The sequence below is a fragment of the Girardinichthys multiradiatus genome, chromosome 21 (assembly GCF_021462225.1).
Source record: "Girardinichthys multiradiatus isolate DD_20200921_A chromosome 21, DD_fGirMul_XY1, whole genome shotgun sequence".
NCBI lineage: Eukaryota > Metazoa > Chordata > Actinopteri > Cyprinodontiformes > Goodeidae > Girardinichthys > Girardinichthys multiradiatus.
Window position 1 is genome coordinate 28,435,782 of NC_061813.1, and position 19,799 is coordinate 28,455,580.

Below are 19,799 nucleotides of genomic sequence, written 5' to 3' on the forward strand. Positions count from 1 at the left end.
CTTAGTGCATCTTTTTCCTCCCACAGTCCAAAAACATGACTGTTAGGTAAATTGGTCTCTAAATTGCCCTTAGGTGTGAATGAGTGTATGCATGGTTGTTTGTCCTGTGTGTCTCTGTGTTGCCCTGCGATGGACTGGCACCCTGTCCAGGGTGTACCCTGCCTCTCGCCCGTAGACTGATGGAGATAGGCACCAGCTCCCCCGTGACCCACTATGGAAGAAGCAGTATAGAAGACGAATGAATGATGAATGAATGCATCTTTTTAATATACATACATATGCTAATTGATGTTTTCTTTCAAGAGATGCGGGGCTACTGAGAAAGCCCAGGAAACCCAGGTCTAATGGAGCGCCTGCCATAGCTGCACTCAAAAGCAAAAGTATTTTTTGTGAATGAACTAGCTTTTCAAGTAGTCAATTGTGATGCGTTCTCTTTGTACTCTGATGTCTGATTTTTCAAGTTCCTAGTCAGATAAACAAGAACTCCACTGAAAGTGGAAAGTAGGAACTTGTCGAGCAAACCTGAGTTTTTTATCCAGTATTACTGCTCTCATATAGAATGTAGTAAAAGTTGCTGAAACAAACTATAAAGCAAGCCCCAATTTTTGTTGCACTAAAAAAAGGAGAGAATTAGATTATTGGCTTGTATTGCTAACATTAGTTAGCACCAAAACAAATTGAAAATGGTACCGTTTTTAGACTTGCAAGCAGAACCATCTCAGGTCGGGTGTAAAGCCATTCCCAACTATGAGCTCTGACCTCCAAGACTAATAGAGTGCTGCATAAATCTCCTCTTTTGCTTTGGGCCTCTCACACAGTGGACAGTATGGAAGACTATTCTACCTATGCTAACTTTTACAAAAAGCAGGGTTCAACCTCCACTGTTTGACTAACTAGGAAGTTTGCTTCATTTTGAAACCATAGAGGTGAGATGATAATCCTCATTACTAGATGAGGCTGGAAAATAAGAATGCATATTGACTAAAATCGTCTTAATTATTAGTGGCTCATAAAACTGTTCAACTAAAGAATCCACATGATCAAGACATTGCAATGTTTGCAATCCTCCTCATCTAAAAATGACAGTCTTGGTTCGTTCTTCTTTATCAGGTGGTGTTCAGGGCAAAACGAGGGATCAGCTACATGGGAGATGTAGTGATAGATGATGTCAGCTTCCAGGATTGCTCCCCTGTTCTTCCATCCAACCAGCCGTGCACATCAGAGCAGTTTGCCTGCGCTAATGGTCACTGCATACCTCACCACAATTTGTGTGACTTCATCAACCACTGTGGGGACAATTCAGATGAGAACCCTTTCATCTGCAGTGAGACCTCACCTTCATTATCTGCGAGGAAAGAATAATTCCCAGATCACTGGAAAGCCTGGATTGATGTCTCTTTCTTGTTGCTGTCTTTCAGAGGGCTTTAGTGGACGCTGTAATTTTGAGTTTGACCTCTGTTCTTGGCGCCAGTGCCGACACGACAACTTTGATTGGCTGATCAAAGCAGGCAGCACCCCAACACCTGGAACCGGACCATCCAGTGACCACACTCTGAGAAATCCTTCTGGACACTACCTGTACCTGGAGAGCTCATTCCCTCAGGCAGTGGGTGACACTGCCCGTGTGATTGGACCCTTACTGAGCAAAAGGAGTTCACAGTGCAAGGTGAGTCTACAGTTATATTAGGCCTGCAGCTAATTATTATTTTGCTAATCAATTAATCTGTTGACTATTTTTTTATTTAATCGCTTAATAATCGGATAGCAAAGATGCTTAATAGGTGATTTTTGTACAGAATTTGAAACAGGTGAATCTAAAGCTATGCCACTTAAGGAGTTGCGAATAGAGCATATTTACCGTCAAAGAAGGTTCTTCACCTTAAATGCAAAATTTGTATATTTCTTGTACAATTTTGGCCTAAATTCTGCTCTGGGTGGGTTTTTCTGTCAGCAAATGGTGTTGGGGGTTATGATTATTGATTGATTAATCTTGATCAATAATTATAATTGAAAATCATAATCTGACAAAATCAACTTCTTAACCAAAATCCTCATTTATGAATCGAGACCAGAGATGTTTCTGGTGTTGTAATTGCAGCTCAACGCCTTTGACAATTACAACCGTTAAATACTCCGTAATAATTAATAACTATTGCTGGAGATGTCACTGTTTAATCGACCGTTTCTGCTGAAACGTGTGGAACCTTAACCTTATTTTGACGGACGAATCACTTTCGCACACAATGAACACAAAACGCTCTCTCTTTATCTATGTGAATATTTATTAATCTTCACCTACTCAACATGCAAAATTCTACATAACAAGGGTTACACATCTAACTAAGCAAAAATAAAGAAAACAGCATTGGGTGTTGAATCAACTAGCATTTATGGCAAAATTGAGAATATGACGGAAGGGTGTGAGGGTGAGTGGAGAGTGGGGGGGGGCGCGCCACTCCGACTGTACTCAGTGTTCATAAAACTTCCCCCCAACTCTTGAGCAGACAAAGACTTATAAAACCTTTGGCGGCAAGCTAGCAAACAGTGAGGTGGAAGACAAAAGGGAAATGGAGAATTTTACCATGAGGTCGTTTTAACAGTCCAGTCTTACAACGCACCCGCGTTGACTCCCAGATAGTAAAAACACAAGCAGAGCTAGGAACGCGGCGGCTCCACATATCAACATAACACATAAAAGTTTCAATAAGCAAGGTTACATGCACATATCATTCAGAACACATGAGATCCTAACCAGCGATGCTGATCGCTCTACACCTCTGACCCTGCCCAGGCCTTCTAATAAAGAAATAAAAGATGGGTTTTACTTGTCGAAGTTTCCTTCTGGGGCAGCGAGTGAGAGGGAAAACCGGGGGGGGGGGGGGGGGTAGAAGCGTTGTGCGTGTCCACAGTTACACTCCAAGAGAGCGGTCAGTCCCGTCCTTTGGTCTTCTTGATGAAAAGGAAAAAAATAGAATCTGACCATCAGCAGTCGACTAGGGATGAAACATGATGGCGGTTCGTTTCCTCGAACTCCGTGTTTTTAGTTACGTGTTAAACTCACATCTTCAATCGGCAAAGTGAAATTTCTGGCCTTCCTAGTCCAGAAACCTCAGTTATGAATTGTTTGTTGGCCAACGAGAGAGAGAAATAATTGAAGACTCCACGTGGGATCTCTTCTTCTCCAGAGGATGCTCCAGTTGCGTGGTAACCTTGTCAAGATTCCCAGCTGAAAAGCGAGTTTTCGAAAATGTCCGCCTTCCTATATAGCGTCTTATGACGTCAGACTTGGGACGCCCCGTCATATCAGTCGTGATGCTTGACAAGATATGGAGGAGCGGACTGTCCCGGATACAAAATGGCCGAAAGCATCAGGAGGCCTGGTGTCTGTGCAAGTAGTCCAATATTCAGCAACAAGTGGTCCAACAATGGCATATTTGAGGCTCTGTATACTCCAGTTGATGATTATTCGGTTACTAAATTAGTTGACAATTATTTCAATAATCAATTAATCACAATTAATATGATTAATTGTTTCAGCTCTAAGTTACATTACAGATTATCAAAGGAATTTAAAGATCAGATTACACAAATAGTGCATTTTTTGTGGGATTTGGATGACTTATACTACAAAATAAAAAACTGGTAAATATGAGTGACTATGGACATGGTTAAATATTTTAAGTCACAATAAAGAACTTAAAATTAATTTAGAAATATTCAGGAAGCCAATGCACAGAGTAAAACTGGTGTAACTGAGCTATGTAGGCTCTGTGAAGTCGAGAGGGCAGAGCAGTGCAGTAGTCTATTCTGTCACTTATAAAGAGATTTATTACAGTATCTACATTGGACAGTTGAATGGTTGCATTCTGGTAATGCTCTTTAGGTTATAAAGTGCATTCCTGCAAATATTTTTAATGTCAGAAAATGTTTGTAACTAAAATTGAACCTGACGGCAAAATTTGTTATTGATCTAATGGGTTTGTTTCTCAGAGTTTCATAGTTACTCTTTCTGAAGTTCAGGTTTGTCCCTTATGAGTTGCCATCCATGAGATAAATAGAGTTGAAGAGAACATTAATTGGCTGATGAGACTTTGCAATGTAAAGCTGTGTGTCATCAGCATAGCTTTGAAAATTATGATCTTTCTGAGTAGCAGCATTTATAAGTTAAATAGCCTGGGTTTTAAAACGGAGCCTTCTGGAACTTCATATGTCACTCTGTGATGATGAGACATGTAAGGAGTTTGTTCTATAGCAGTGCTGTTTCTCTCTCTCTGTTTGAATAATGTACAGGTCTCTCTAAAACATTGCTTAAGAATGGTAAATCATAGATCAATCTGTAGTTCTCAAGCACTTGCAGTCACATGAAATGTTTGGTGTAAAAGAAAAAAAACAATTAGAAATGCACTGATGCACTTATTCAAAACTGTGTGCTAGCAGCTCTCAGCCTCCACCAGGACTGATTTCTTGATTGACTGCCTGGCTTGCTTTGCCTCAAGCGTTTTATCACCATCCTGACCTGTCAATCCATCATACAGCCAGCGAGAAGGCAGGAATGAAAACGAAAGGATGAGCAGGGAAGTGAAAAGGAGGGAAGGACTGAAGCTTCTTTTCCCGGAAAGAGAGAGCAGACAACTAGCTGTCACTTCTGAAAATGGCTCCATTTTTAGAATTTTATAAAGCATCACTGTTTCCAATCTGCACAATGGAGAAATACATCTGTTTTCTATGCATCAATAAAGAAGCAAGCTAGAAAAAGAGCATTGATCTTCAAATTGACTGAGGAGATCAAAAAACTACAAATGACCTTTGTTTGTCGGAAAAGACTTAAAATACATGAGTAATTAAAGCTGCAAGCAGCATTGAAGGCCCTCGCAGCCAAGTGCCGCTCGACCTGTGTGGCGACTGCGGAAGACTGGCACCACCTCCTCCATGCTACCGTGGAGCCCGCCGCTCCATTCCACATATCCCCACTAGGTGGCACTGTGAGTCACCTTTCATACATTCTCTGGTCCTGTTAAGTTCTGCTCTGGCAAGAAATGTTCCAAATTTGGCCGAAAAGAACCTTCCCGATGGAAGCTGCACTCAGCAGCATGTTCAGCATTGATCCCTGATCATGTATACTACATTTCAAGTGGATCTGATGATGTATGAGGGAGATATAGCCCTTGAAGTGTCCTAGGGGCACTATTGATCCAAATTTCAATGTAATCCAATAGAGCTGTTTGGGGGCTGACAAAGATCAACCATATTCAGTTTGGAGTGACTCGGACCATGCATGTGTAATTTAGAGCCAACTGTATGGCCGTGGCGTGACATCAGACTTTGCCACGGCGCCACGGCCACACCGTCCAGCCAAACTTGTTAGTACTGGAGACCAAGTTAGACCGTCGTGTTATCTGTCATTGGAGACAGTTTCATGTTGATTAGCTGAAGGAGATCAAATATGGCCCACACTAAGTGAAACATGACACTTCCTGTTCTGAGGGGGCGGGGCTTTGATGATGACAGCATCTCGTCGTCGTCATCTTCCGCTGGAGGGACTATGTCTCTCAGCTGGCCTGGGAACGCCTTGGGCTCCCCCCGGAGGAGCTGGAGGAGGTGTCTGGGGAGAGGGACGTCTGGGCGTCTCTGCTGAGTCTGCTGCCCCCGCGACCCGGTCCCGGATGACAGCATCTGATCAGTGAATATTGTTAAGGCTCAGAGGCAGATCAATCCCAGAAGGTTTCATGTCTCTGTGACTTTCCTTGTAGAAACTATAAGAGTTTCGTGTTTCGTGGCGAGAAGTCAGAATTTGAGGCTTAGCCACGCCCTCATACTTTCATGTAGCAAAAAGCTTTTGATAACTTTTGATCCCCAGTGCCTTAAGACTATACTCATTGATTTCGAAGTCTGTAAGTCAAAAGCTGTAGGAGGAGTTCACTCAGATTTGACGTGAATAAACGAGAGAAAATGGCGGCTTTGATCCAAAATGGCCAACTTCCTGTGGGGTTTGGACAATGGGTCCAAGAGACTTTTTTGTAGGTCCTGAGAAGTTACATAGGTGTACCGAATTTCATAAACCTCGGACAAAACATGCCTTGGGGCTGGTTGTTTTAGTGCTTCTAGAGGGCGCTGTGGATTAATAGCCCACGCACACCAATTATTTCACTGGATATCTGTAGGGGGCTGGACCAGTATCAATCATATTGAGTAAGGTGGGAATCGGCTTAGAAATGTGGAAATCAGAGGCAAACGTAAGGCCATGGCGTGACGTCTGTCCTCGCCACGGCGCCACGGCCACACCCTCCCGCGTAAAGTCTCTGTGTTCCAAATTTACTTAGACCATCTTGTTATCTGTCACTGGGGACAGTTTTGTGTTGATTAGGTGAAGGAAGTCAAATTTGGACCTTTCACAGTAAAACATGATACTTCCTGTTCTCAGGGGGCGGGGCTTAGATGATATCAGGATTTGACCATTGAATATTGTTCGGGGCCAGATGTGGATCAATACCAGAATGTTTCGTGTGTCTGCGACTTTCCTTGCTATAACAATTTCAATTTTTTTCGCAAGTCGTCAACGTTTGAGGCCTGGCTCTGACCCCTCAGCATGCTCAAAAAGTCACAATTTTGATAAGGCAATTCATTTATTGCCTGAATAATAATAATAAACGGAGCGATTACAATAGCAATAGGCCTTCGCAGCGCTTTGCTGCTCGGGCCTAATAAACGGAGCGATTACAATAGGCCTTCGCAGCGCTCTCCTGCTCGGGCCTAATTAGTTAAAAGATCTATATTTTTCAAGAAATTGACCAGATTAATCAAGTTTAACCACTCAAACAAACTACATTTGTAGAGCATTTGCAAAAAATGAGTGCAACACAAAATGATTTGCACGGGTTAGAACACTGTAGAATTTATCAAATTATTAGAAAAAATTAGATTAAAAAATATCTAACAATGATAGAGAATCATGAACTTATAAAGTGCTGTCATGCAGTTAGGAAACAGAAAATAAGTAGAAAACTTAAGACATTAACAGAGACACTAAAGTTCTAAAACACAAAAACTATATAAATAACATTTTAAATCCTCGTTCGTTCGTTCGTCGTCTTCCGCTTATCCAGGACCGGGTCGCGGGGGCAGCAGACTCAGCAGAGACACCCAGACGTCCCTCTCTCCAGACACCTCCTCCAGTTCCTCCAGGGGGAGCCCAAGGCGTTCCCAGGCCAGCCGAGAGACATAGTCCCTCCAGCGTGTCCTGGGCCGTCCCCTGGGCCTCCTCCCGGTGGGACGTGCCTGGAACACCTCCCGAGGAAGGCGTCCAGGAGGCATCCGGTATAGATGCCCGAGCCACCTCAACTGGCTCCTCTCGATGTGGAGGAGCAGCGGCTCTACTCCGAGCCCCTCCCGGATGGCCGAGCTCCTCACCCTATCTCTAAGGGAGTGCCCGGCCACCCTACGGAGGAAGCTCATTTCAGCCGCTTGTATCCGTGATCTCGTTCTTTCGGTCATGACCCAAAGTTCATGGCCATAGGTGAGGGTAGGAACGTAGACCGACCAGTAAATTGAGAGCTTTGCTTTTCGGCTCAGCTCTCTCTTCACCACAATGGACCGGCACAGCGCCCCCATTACTGTGGCAGCTGCACCGATCCGTCTGTCGATCTCCCGCTCCATTCTTCCCTCACTCGTGAACAAGACCCCGAGATACTTAAACTCCTCCACTTGAGGCAGGAACTCCCCTCCAACCTGAAGAGGACAAGCCACCCTTTTCCGGTCGAGTACCATGGCCTCGGACTTGGAGGAGCTGATCCTCATCCCAGCCGCTTCACACTCGGCTGCGAACCGCCACAGCGCATGCTGTAGGTCTTGGCTAGAGGGGGCCAGCAGGACCACGTCATCCGCAAAAAGAAGAGACGAAATCCACTGGTCCCCAAACCAGACCCCCTCCGGCCCTTGGCTGCGTCTAGAAATCCTGTCCATAAAAGTTATGAACAGGACCGGCGACAAAGGGCAGCCCTGCCGGAGTCCAACATGCACTGGGAACAGGTCCGACTTAGTGCCGGCAATGCGGACCAAACTCCTGCTCCGCTCGTACAGGGACCGGATGGCCCCTAATAAAGGGCCCCCGATTCCATACTCCTGGAGCACCCCCCACAGGGCATCACGAGGGACACAGTCGAATGCCTTCTCCAGGTCCACAAAACACATGTGAACCGGTTGGGCAAACTCCCATGAACCCTCGAGCACCCTGTAGAGGGTATAGAGCTGGTCCAGTGTTCCACGGCTGGGACGAAAACCACACTGTTCCTCCTGAAGCCGAGGTTCGACTATCGGTCGGACTCTCCTCTCCAATACCCTGGCGTAGGCCTTACCAGGGAGGCTGAGGAGTGTGATCCCCCTGTAGTTGGAACACACCCTCCGGTCCCCCTTCTTATAAAGGGGGACCACCACCCCAGTCTGCCAGTCCAGAGGCACTGTCCCCGACCGCCACGCAATGTTGAAGAGGCGTGTCAACCATGACAGCCCTACAACATCCAGAGACTTGAGGTACTCAGGGCGGATCTCATCCACCCCCGAAGCCTTGCCACCGCGGAGCTTTTTAACCACCTCGGTGACTTCAGCCTGGGTGATGAAAGAGTCCAACCCCGAGTCCCCAGCCTCTGTTTCCACCACGGAATGCGTGATGGCAGGATTGAGGAGATCCTCGAAGTACTCCTTCCACCGCCCGATAATGTCCTCAGTCGAGGTCAGCAGTCTCCCGCCCCCACTATAAACAGTGTTGGCAGAGCACTGCTTCCCCCTCCTGAGGCGTCGGACGGTTTGCCAGAATCGCTTCGAGGCCAACCGGTAGTCCTTCTCCATGGCCTCACCGAACTCTTCCCAGGCCCGAGTTTTTGCCTCTGCCACAGCCCGGGCCGCAGCACGCTTGGCCTCACGGTACCCGTCAGTCGCCTCAGGAGTCCCACAAGCCAACCACAGCCGATAGGACTCCTTCTTCAGCTTAACAGCATCCCTTACTGCCGGTGTCCACCACCGGGTTCTGGGATTGCCGCCACGACAGGCACCGCAGACCTTACGGCCGCAGCTATGGGCAGCAGCGTCGACAATAGATGCAGAGAACATGGTCCACTCTGAGTCTATGTCTCCAACATCCCCCGGGATCTGGTCGAAGCTCTCCCGGAGGTGGGAGTTGAATACATCCCTGGCCGAGGGCTCCGCCAGGTGTTCCCAGCAGACCCTCACTATGCGCTTGGGCCTGCCGAGCCTGTCCGGCTTTCTCCTCCTCCAGCGGATCCAACTCACCACCAGGTGATGATCAGTGGACAGCTCAGCCCCTCTCTTCACCCGAGTGTCCAAAACATGCGGCCGAAGGTCTGATGATACGACAACAAAGTCGATCATCGACCTCCTGCCTAGGGTGTCCTGGTGCCAAGTGCACTGATGGACACCCTTATGTTTGAACATGGTGTTCGTTATGGACAATCCGTGACTAGCGCAGAAGTCCAATAACAAAACACCACTCGGATTCAGATCGGGGAGGCCATTCCTCCCGATCACGCCTCTCCAGGTGTCACTGTCGTTCCCCACGTGGGCGTTGAAGTCCCCCAGCAGAAGTCCTTTTGTTAAAAAATCTGAAATGATGGCAATATAATTCTATTATTTTACTTTTACACTCTAGTTATCTTTTGCCCTTTTCTTAATATTTTTACTTTATGTCAAAGCAGTTTAGGAAAATTCTGTTGTAATTAAATGTGATTTATAAATAACCAATGACCAAAGAAAACCAAAAATTCCATGTACCTTTTTCTTGTTTGAAACTGTTGTGGGTAAAAAAAGAAAAAGCAACATAAGGGATAAAAAAAGAAATTTTATCCATTAACCATATATACCTAAATATATACAGTACAGACCAAAGGTTTGGACACCTTCTCATTCAAAGAGTTGTTTTTATTTCCATGACTATGAATGTTGTAGCTTCACACTGAAGGCATCAAAACTATGAATTAACACATGTGGAATTATATACTGAACAAAAAAGTGTGAAACAACTGAAAATATGTCTTATATTCTAGGTTCTTCAAAGTAGCCACCTTTTGCTTTGATTACTGCTCCGCACACTCTTAGCATTCTGTTGATGAGCTTCAAGAGATAGTCATCTGAAATGGTTTTCACTTCACATGTGTGCCCTGTCAGGTTTAATAAGTGGGATTTCAAGCCTTATAAATGGGGTTGGGACCATCAGTTGTGTTGTGCAGGAGGTGGATACAGTACACAGCTGATAGTCCCACTGAATAGACTGTTAGAATTAGCATTATGGAAAGAAAAATGCAGCTAAGTAAAGAAAAACGAGTGGCCATCATTACTTTAAGAAATGAAGGTCAGTCAGTCCGAACAATTGATAAAACTTTGAAAGTGTCCCCAAGTGCAGTCGCAAAAACCATCAAGCACTACAAAGAAACTGGCTCACATGAGGACCGCCCCAGGAACGGAAGACCAAGAGTCACCTCTGCTGCGGACGATAAGTTCATCCGAGTCATGAGCCTCAGAAATGGCTGGTCAACAGCAGCTCAGATTAGAGAACAGGTCAATGCCACACAGAGTTCTAGCAGCAGACACATCTCTAGAACAACTTAACAGTTGAGGAGACTGTGTGAATCAGGCCTTCATGGCAAAATAGCTGCTAGGAAACCACTGCTGAGGACAGGCAACAAGCAGAAGAGACTTTTTTGGGCTAAAGAACACAAGGAATGGACATTAGACCAGTGGAAATCTGTGCTTTGGTCTGATGAGTCCAAGTTTGAGATCTTTGGTTCCAGCCACCGTGTCTTTGTGCGGTGCAGAAGAGGTGAACGGATGGCCTCTACATGCCTGGTTCCTACCGTGAAGCATGGAGGAGGTGTGATTGTGTGGGGGTGCTTTGCTGGTGACACTGTTGGGGATTTATTCAAAATTGAAGGGATACTGAACCAGCATGGCTACCACAGCATCTTGCAGCGGCTTGCTATTCCATCCGGTTGGCGCTTAGTTGGACCATCATTTCTTTTTCAACAGGACAATGACCCCAAACACACCTCCAGGCTGTGCAAGGGCTATTTGACCAAGAGGGAGAGTGATGGGTTGCTGCGCCAGATGACCTGGCCTCCACAGTCACTGGACCTGAACCCAATTGAGATGGTTTGGGGTGAGCTGGACCGCAGAGTGAAGGCAAAAGGGCCAACAAGTGCTAAGCATCTCTGGGAACTCCTTCAAGACTGTTGAAAAACCATTTCAGGTGACTACCTCTTGAAGCTCATCAACAGAATGCCAAGAGTGTGCGGAGCAGTAATCAAAGCAAAAGGTGGCTACTTTGAAGAACCTAGAATATAAGACATATTTTCAGTTATTTCACACTTTTCTGTTCAGTATATAATTCCACATGTGTTAATTCATAGTTGTGATGCCTTCAGTGTGAAGCTAAAATATTCATAGTTATGAAAATAAAGAAAACTCTTTGAATGAGATGGTGTGTCCAAACCTTTGGTCTGTACTGTACAGGTCCATATTTGTTAGGGAAAGTCCAGTTTTATGTTGTGTTGCTGTCTGTTGAAAATCCATCCATCTATCCACCCACTTTCTATACCTGCTTCTTCCATGCTGTCCAGTAGAAAATCAAATTTTTAAATATAAGTTTTTAATTAAAATCATTTAATTAAATAAGTCAGTAAAACACAAAAACACAAAAATGATTATAAAAGTAAAATATCTAAATATTAGCAATAAAATCTAAAATAAGTAGGTAAAGTAGACATAAATAGATAACAACATAAAATTTGTTTAATTTACATAAATATGATAAAAATGTATTTGATTCTTGATAGATTTACTGTTTTTCTCTGCAGATGCGTTTCTACTTTCACATGTCTGGAGAAGGAATTGGTACCCTCAGCGTTTTCATTAAAACTGAAGGAGTTCTTCACCTCCTGCTGAACCTGACGGGAGATCAGGGCAACTACTGGCAAATGAAGGAACTCCAGCTGAGCTCCTCCACAGACTTCCAGGTGGTGTTTGAAGGCAAGGTGGGGCACAGCGAGAAGGGGGACATCTGCCTGGACGATATCACCTTCACTCCAGGGTGCCTCCTCTTCCCCTTAGCCTCAGCAACAGACAGCACTCCTTCTGTTCCTCCGACAGGTACAGATCACTTCAGAATCAATTTAAATGACCATGCAGCCTTTTCTTTTTGAAACTTTTTTTTTTTTTGGAAATTGAGACAGAAGTTATTTAGATTGAGAAATCTAATCTACTGATCAGTTCAGTAGATTACTTTGGCCCTTTGGCTCCTCACAGTTTTTCTCAGGTGTGATTCCTGACAGTTCTTTTAAGTTGGATAAGCAGATTATCTTAAGAGTTGCTGCCAGGGTGGAGCTGTCTCGACTAGACCACTGTTACGGATTGTGTGTTGGCCATTGTCATTTCTGCATTGCAAACTGTCCAGAAAGCAGCAGCTCATTTAAAGCGTGGCAACATGCAGTATATTTCAAAAGTATTCATATGTATTGAGCTTTTTAACATTTTTTACACATTGCAACCTCAAAACTGAATGAATTTTGGGGTTAATTAATGCGATAGATCAACACAAAGTAGTGCAGAATTGAGAAGTGGAAGAATTAAATACATGGTACCTTCAAGTATTTTGGGTCTTGTCTTTACTAGACTTGAACATCAAGAGACTGAAAATTCATTCTTATTCATTTTGGGATACAGAGCATCTGTTAACAGAAAATGTCAAGTCTTCCCACAAATTCTCAATTTGTTCCGCAGGTGTGAGCTTTGACTGGGCCAATTTTAACACATAAATACGCTTTGATGCTAGAAGGTGATCCTCTGCCCAAATCTCAAGTCTTTTGCCTATAACAGGTTCCAAACAAGGGGATTACACATTGTTTAGCTCTTATACTCTCTTATTGTAACTGCAGGCACATTTAATGGAGTCCAAATGCTACATGTACATCCTGATCAGTTACAAGTAAAAACTTCTGCTGTAAAGGTTTTATATAGCTCTATAAAATCTTCTGAGGCATTGGGTGTGTGTGGTGTTTCCAGGTAACAGCTTTGACCTTTTGATTGCTGCATAAAAACATAAACTCCGGTACTTACCAGTGGCAGGTCGTTTTTGACAGACTGAGCATCAACAGTGCACCATTCATTCCCTACAATAAAAAGTCTGGTTTGCATTTGCACTGACTTCACTTACAGTTGCTCAAGCTGCTTCTGAACTACCTGGCTGTTTGAATGTCTTTTAGATAATACTTCTGAAATTTTCACTAAATAGCTGCGCATTAATTTCCCTTTAGGACAGATATTCTATGAATCTAATCACATGTTTTAAAAATTACCGCGAATGTCAGAAAGATACCACATGAGCCAAATTAAAACATTTTCTTGGTTTTAGGAACAGTATCAATTATCTGTAGATATATGCAATTTTAATCAGCTTGGCCAGGGAAAATTTGGCTGTCAGGGAATCATAGCTGGTGGGAAATTCCCACAGCAACAATCTGGCTTATGCAATCCTTATGAAACAATTTGTTACGTTTTGTAGGGAAATATCATCCAAGCAGTGTAAATCAAGCTCTGTGTCTCAGCCCTATACACTCAGTTCTCCGAGATCACTCACTTATTTTATGAGGGTACCTTTATAGTGAAGATGAAACAACAAGAGCAGATTTATTGCCTCTGTCACTTTGGTTACAAAGGGCTTATTAAATTTATTGCCCAGCTGCTGTGTAAAATATGAGGGAAAAATAGAGTTATTGCAGTATTTTGTGAGAGTTATTTAAAGATTTGTTTGTGTTTCAGTACAGTATTGATACTTTTATATTTTTGTTGGTAATTAAAAATGTGTCAGACCCATAGTCTATTACCTCCCTCTGTTATAAACTGGATGTGTTCTGCAAGGGTGTTATATCTGTCTTGAAAATGGTCAACAACAACAAATAACAGGTTTCAGTACTATTGCAACATCTAATCTGGAAAAGACAATTTTTCTTGTATACACCTGTGTACATTTAGTTTATTACCTGGTTGAGATGTTTAGCAGAAACATAAAACATGATTTATTTGTTTTACTTGTTTTAAAATATGTTCACATTCTGTTGTTTTTTGAACATCACAGATGAAAATTATCCATATGTTGGCCAAACGGAAAAAGCAAACATGTTGTGTAAAGTGCCACCAAAAACTACTTATGTGTAAACAATGAAACTATAAAGCAGGACATGGGCCTATGTTTTTGTGCACTTCACAAAAAAAATGAAACTATATGTAAACTTTAAATAAGTTTGGACAATATGTCAAAAGTATCATTCTTAAATTGAGGACAAAACTTACTTTGCTAGTGCAGTGAGATGTATGGAGAGGTTTTCCTTAGCATCCACAAAAAGCATGTTTTTTTTACTCTGCATGCTGGTTTGTTTTGGTGGAAATATGCCAAACGTTTGTGCTGTTGAGTTTTGTGAGAAAATTTAAAGGACAGCGTGAATATCCTTGAACCTATTAGGATTCTTTGCATCTCATGATGCGAAAACATCACCCCTAGACTTCCTGTGTCAAGTCCAGTTTTAGCTCATAGATGTGCCACAAATCCATGTTAAAGAGACAAACATGCTGCATGTACAGGTCCTTCTCAAAATATTAGCATATTGTGATAAAGTTCATTATTTTTCATAATGTCATGATGAAAATGTAACATTCATATATTTTAGATTCATTGCACACTAACTGAAATATTTCAGGTCTTTTATTGTCTTAATACGGATGATTTTGGCATACAGCTCATGAAAACCCAAAATTCCTATCTCACAAAATTAGCATATTTCATCCGACCAATAAAAGAAAAGTGTTTTTAATACAAAAAACATCAACCTTCAAATAATCATGTACAGTTATGCACTCAATACTTGGTCGGGAATCCTTTTGCAGAAATGACTGCTTCAATGCGGCGTGGCATGGAGGCAATCAGCCTGTGGCACTGCTGAGGTCTTATGGAGGCCCAGGATGCTTCGATAGCGGCCTTTAGCTCATCCAGAGTGTTGGGTCTTGAGTCTCTCAACGTTCTCTTCACAATATCCCACAGATTCTCTATGGGGTTCAGGTCAGGAGAGTTGGCAGGCCAATTGAGCACAGTGATACCATGGTCAGTAAACCATTTACCAGTGGTTTTGGCACTGTGAGCAGGTGCCAGGTCGTGCTGAAAAATGAAATCTTCATCTCCATAAAGCTTTTCCGCAGATGGAAGCATGAAGTGCTCCAAAAGCTCCTGATAGCTAGCTGCATTGACCCTGCCCTTGATAAAACACAGTGGACCAACACCAGCAGCTGACACGGCACCCCAGACCATCACTGCCTGTGGGTACTTGACACTGGACTTCTGGCATTTTGGCATTTCCTTCTCCCCAGTCTTCCTCCAGACTCTGGCACCTTGATTTCCGAATGACATGCAGAATTTGCTTTCATCCAAAAAAAGTACTTTGGACCACTGAGCAACAGTCCAGTGCTGCTTCTCTGTAGCCCAGGTCAGGCGCTTCTGCCGCTGTTTCTGGTTCAAAAGTGGCTTGACCTGGGGAATGATGCACCTGTAGCCCATTTCCTGCACACACCTGTACACGGTGACTCTGGATGTTTCTACTCCAGACTCAGTCCACTGCTTCCGCAGGTCCCCCAAGGTCTGGAATCGGCCCTTCTCCACAATCTTCCTCAGGGTCCGGTCACCTCTTCTCGTTGTGCAGCGTTTTCTGCCACACTTTTTCCTTCCCACAGACTTCCCACTGAGGTGCCTTGATACAGCACTCTGGGAACAGCCTATTCGTTCAGAAATTTCTTTCTGTGTCTTACCCTCTTGCTTGAGGGTGTCAATAGTGGCCTTCTGGACAGCAGTCAGGTCGGCAGTCTTACCCATGATTGGGGTTTTGAGTGATGAACCAGGCTGGGAGTTTTAAAGGCCTCAGGAATCTTCTGCAGGTGTTTAGAGTTAACTCGTTGATTCAGATGATTAGGTTCATAGCTCGTTTAGAGACCCTTTTAATGATATGCTAATTTTGTGAGATAGGAATTTTGGGTTTTCATGAGCTGTATGCCAAAATCATCCGTATTAAGACAATAAAAGACCTGAAATATTTCAGTTATTGTGCAATGAATCTAAAATATATGAATGTTAAATTTTCATCATTGCATTATGGAAAATAATTAACTTTATCACAATATGCTAATATTTTGAGAAGGACCTGTATACATGGAGCTCAAACAATCTGTCCTGTTACAAACCCACAAAGTTACAAACTAATTTTGGCTTTTCTGTTACCTCCACTAACTATAGAGCTAACATTACTTTACTGACTAGCTACTGTTGGAGTTGTTCCCCAGAAACTCCTGCGTGCTCGTTTGTTTTGGTAAAACTAAATAACACAGAGTCTGCACAGTTTCTTTTGCCCCGGCCGGAGGAGAGGTGTTCCAGCTAAGTCACCAGAACACTTCTGACTTTTCCTCCCCAAAGACAGAGTTTTTATTCAAAAGCAAGGCGTGTACAATTACAAAGAAAAAACACATATTTTTAGCTGAGTGTCTGGTTGAACTCTTACACCTGGCATTCAGCTGTCTGTTCAGACCTTCACAACATTCCTGTTATTCTACTTTTGGCTGTTATCTGAGACATGTACAGAAATATCTTCACTGGTGCCGGGCTGACCACAGCCAAGTCAGACACACACACACACACACACACACACACACACACACACACACACACACACACACACACACACACACACACCTGTTTTGAGCAATCCACTAAGTTACACAGTACATTTCATTTCACACATTATTAAACCTAACTTGAGCTTAGCAATGCAGACCCTATTAAGTATTTTAAATATTTTCCAACATTTCCCCCTTTTGAAGTCTCAATTAAGACTTCACTCTAAAATGCCCACAGATTATATTGGAAGCAACTTTAAATCTTCAGCATTCCTTCCTGCTCCACATCATCACCGTCCACCTCTAACAGTGGCATCATGGTGGGATGCTGAGAAGTCTTCCCTTATTGGTTGCGCGTTTGAACATTTGCTCAGCTTGGCGGCTGTCAGAGCATGTCTGGAATGGAAGTTCACAAAACAAACCCAAAATCACTGTAATAATGCAAAAAGATATGACACACAAACATCCCATGACCCAACCCTTAGAGGGTTTTGGTCCTACCCTTTGGCTCCCCATGATTATTCCTGGTAATACTTGTGAGTAATATAATATTTGATGCCTGTAAAAAAAGAAATTAATAGAGATGCAAAGGTTTTAGTTCAGTTTTTTCAGTATTTTACAAGTGGGAGGGAAAACTCTACCACTTTCAGTGAGAGGGAAACTCAATCACTGCCGCCTCTTCTCCTGATGTTCCTTCTTCTCTTCAGCTCCCAGGTGTAGTCTGACCTGGAGCCTTGCGTTCTCACCCCTGGGGATTATTCTGCCCCTTCAGTGGCAGATCTTCCTTCCCGGTGTTTCCTCTTAAGTTTTCCTGGACCTCAGCGAGGGATCTCTGCGGAGCGTCTGTCGCTGTACACTGACTCCAGTGGTACCAGGTGTCGCCTTTACCCTTGAGTCTCACCGCATGTGAGGTTCTTTCTGTGACCTGGAATGGACCGGTCCACCTGGGTTCTGACCACTTCCTTTTGATCACCTTCAGCAGGACCCACTGAGCTTCCGAGGTGGTGTTGCCGTTTCTGGTCTCTGGTTCTGCTGGGACTTGTTTAGAGAACGCTGCAACAAGACTGTGAAGAGATCTGTAATAATCACGATGAGACATAGATTGTTCACACTCAGCGAGAAACGGTAACCTTGTTTGTGGGCCTGGAAATGGCCTCCCTATTTGCTGCTCATGTGGGGTCAAACCATGCCTCTGATTCACGGAGCGTCTTACAGACATCAAGGCTAACGGCAAGGCTGTGACCCAATTCATTTTGAGGGTCTGATTCATTCTTTCCACCTTTCCCTGGGACTGTGGATGGTACACTCTCCCAAAGGAATGTTTAAGTCCCAAAAATTTCTCCACTTCTCTGAGCTCCTCATTTTTGAAGTGGGTGCCATTGTCTGATCTTATTTTGGCTGGAAAACCGTGTCTGGGAATGTAATAATTTATCAAACACTTCACCACAGATTTGCTGTCGTAAGTCCTTCTGCATCATGCCTAAAACAACAACCATCTGTGAACAGCTGTCTCACCTGAGGTCCCTTAAGGGGGCTGGCTTCTAAATATGATCTTATCTTTTCTGTCCTTCTAACCAGCTCTTCACATTGATGTGGTTCCTCCTGTGTTATTCCATCCGCCATGTTGATTCCCTCGTGAGTGTAGGTTATGTTGGTGCCTCCAAGATTTTGCTGAGCCTGTGTTATCTCAAAGCTGTCATGGTGAAACTTTGAGAGTTCATATGTGCCACCACACTGTGAGTTGTTAAAACATTCAGAGGGTGTCCCATCACTAAGTGAGCTGTTTTTTGAATTAATTTTGCCAACCCCGCTGCATGTTGTGTGTATTGTGGGTGGCGTTTTTCCATGTTATCCATCATTACTGAAATGTACATCAGCACTCTCCTCTCTCCCCCTATTCTCTGAAACAAAACTCCATTTACTGCCAGTTTTGTTACAGAAACATCCAAATAAAATGGTGTGGTGTAGTCTGGGAGCATAAGTTCTGCTGCGTTGGAGAGAAGCTGCTTTAACACAATAAAGGCGTCCTCCGCTTCCTGTGTCCAATTAAGGACATTGCTGAGATTTCGCATGCCCTGTTCTCTGACTAGGTCTCTGAGGGGCTGTGTGAGATCGGTGTTACCTGGGATGTAGTTCCTGCTGTAGCCTGTAAGGCCCAGAAATGGCAGCATGTCTTTCAACCTAAGAGGTTTAGGGTGTGTTAAAATAGGTTGTTTATGTGAACCTGACATGCTCGTGTTTCCTGCGGTAATAACCCCGCCCAGGAAGGAAACTTGCTTCCTTGCTATTTGTAGTTTATTTTTTTACTGACCTTGAATCCATGTTTATGCAGATGTCTCAGCATGAGTTCTGTAGATTGCAAACAGAGCTCCGCTGTGGATGCAGCCAGTAGTATGTCATCCACGTACTGAATTAGAGTCACGTTCTGTGGTAGGGGGCAAGTCTGTAACACATCTTTCAAAACCTGGTTAAATATACCTGGGGAATGGTCGAACCCTTGTGGCAGACGAGTGAAGCGCAGCTGCTCCCCACAATAGGTGAAAGACAAATGTCTCTGCACTCTTCTGCTAATGGCAAACAGAAAAAACATTAGCTAGATCAATACATGTGTACCACTGATGTGAAGGTTCAAGGTTGGAGACGGCAACATAGGGATTTGGGACAGGAACAGTAGGAGTCACCAGAACTGAATTTATTGCTCTTAAATCATGTGCCATGCGGTATTTTCCAGTACCTTTTTTCTCTACAGGAAGGATGGGTGTGTTCCATGCTGAGGCTGAGGTGTCTAACACACCTGCTGCCTTCAGGCCTTCAATGGTGTCTCTGACGCCTTCCTGAGCTTATTTTTTGGGCGGATACTGTGGAACCCAAATAAGCAAGGGAGATGCAACCTGAATAGAAACTGGGGCGCAGTGGGTTAATCCTACATCTGTGGGCCCTTCAGCCCATAACTGATAAGATAGGTTCTGCAAAAGAGCTGCAGCTTTGGGATGATCTGTTTTTTCTCTTCCAGGATGATGTATGAGCATCTCATGCTACAACAGAACTTCATCAGTAGCTGTACATTTTATACAGTATGTGTCTGTGCT

At 43.7% G+C, this 19,799-nt stretch overlaps 1 protein-coding gene across 1 annotated transcript in view; it reads left to right on the forward strand.

Moving 5' to 3' along the window:
- The window catches only part of malrd1 (MAM and LDL receptor class A domain containing 1), a 92,670-nt gene that overhangs the window by 27,882 nt on the left and 44,989 nt on the right, over positions 1–19,799 (forward strand). Inside the window, exons 16-18 of the mRNA XM_047349058.1 lie at positions 1,111–1,324; positions 1,419–1,666; positions 11,859–12,150. Of these exons, the coding sequence (XP_047205014.1) occupies positions 1,111–1,324; positions 1,419–1,666; positions 11,859–12,150 (754 nt within the window). The remainder of the gene's footprint in view (positions 1–1,110; positions 1,325–1,418; positions 1,667–11,858; positions 12,151–19,799) is intronic.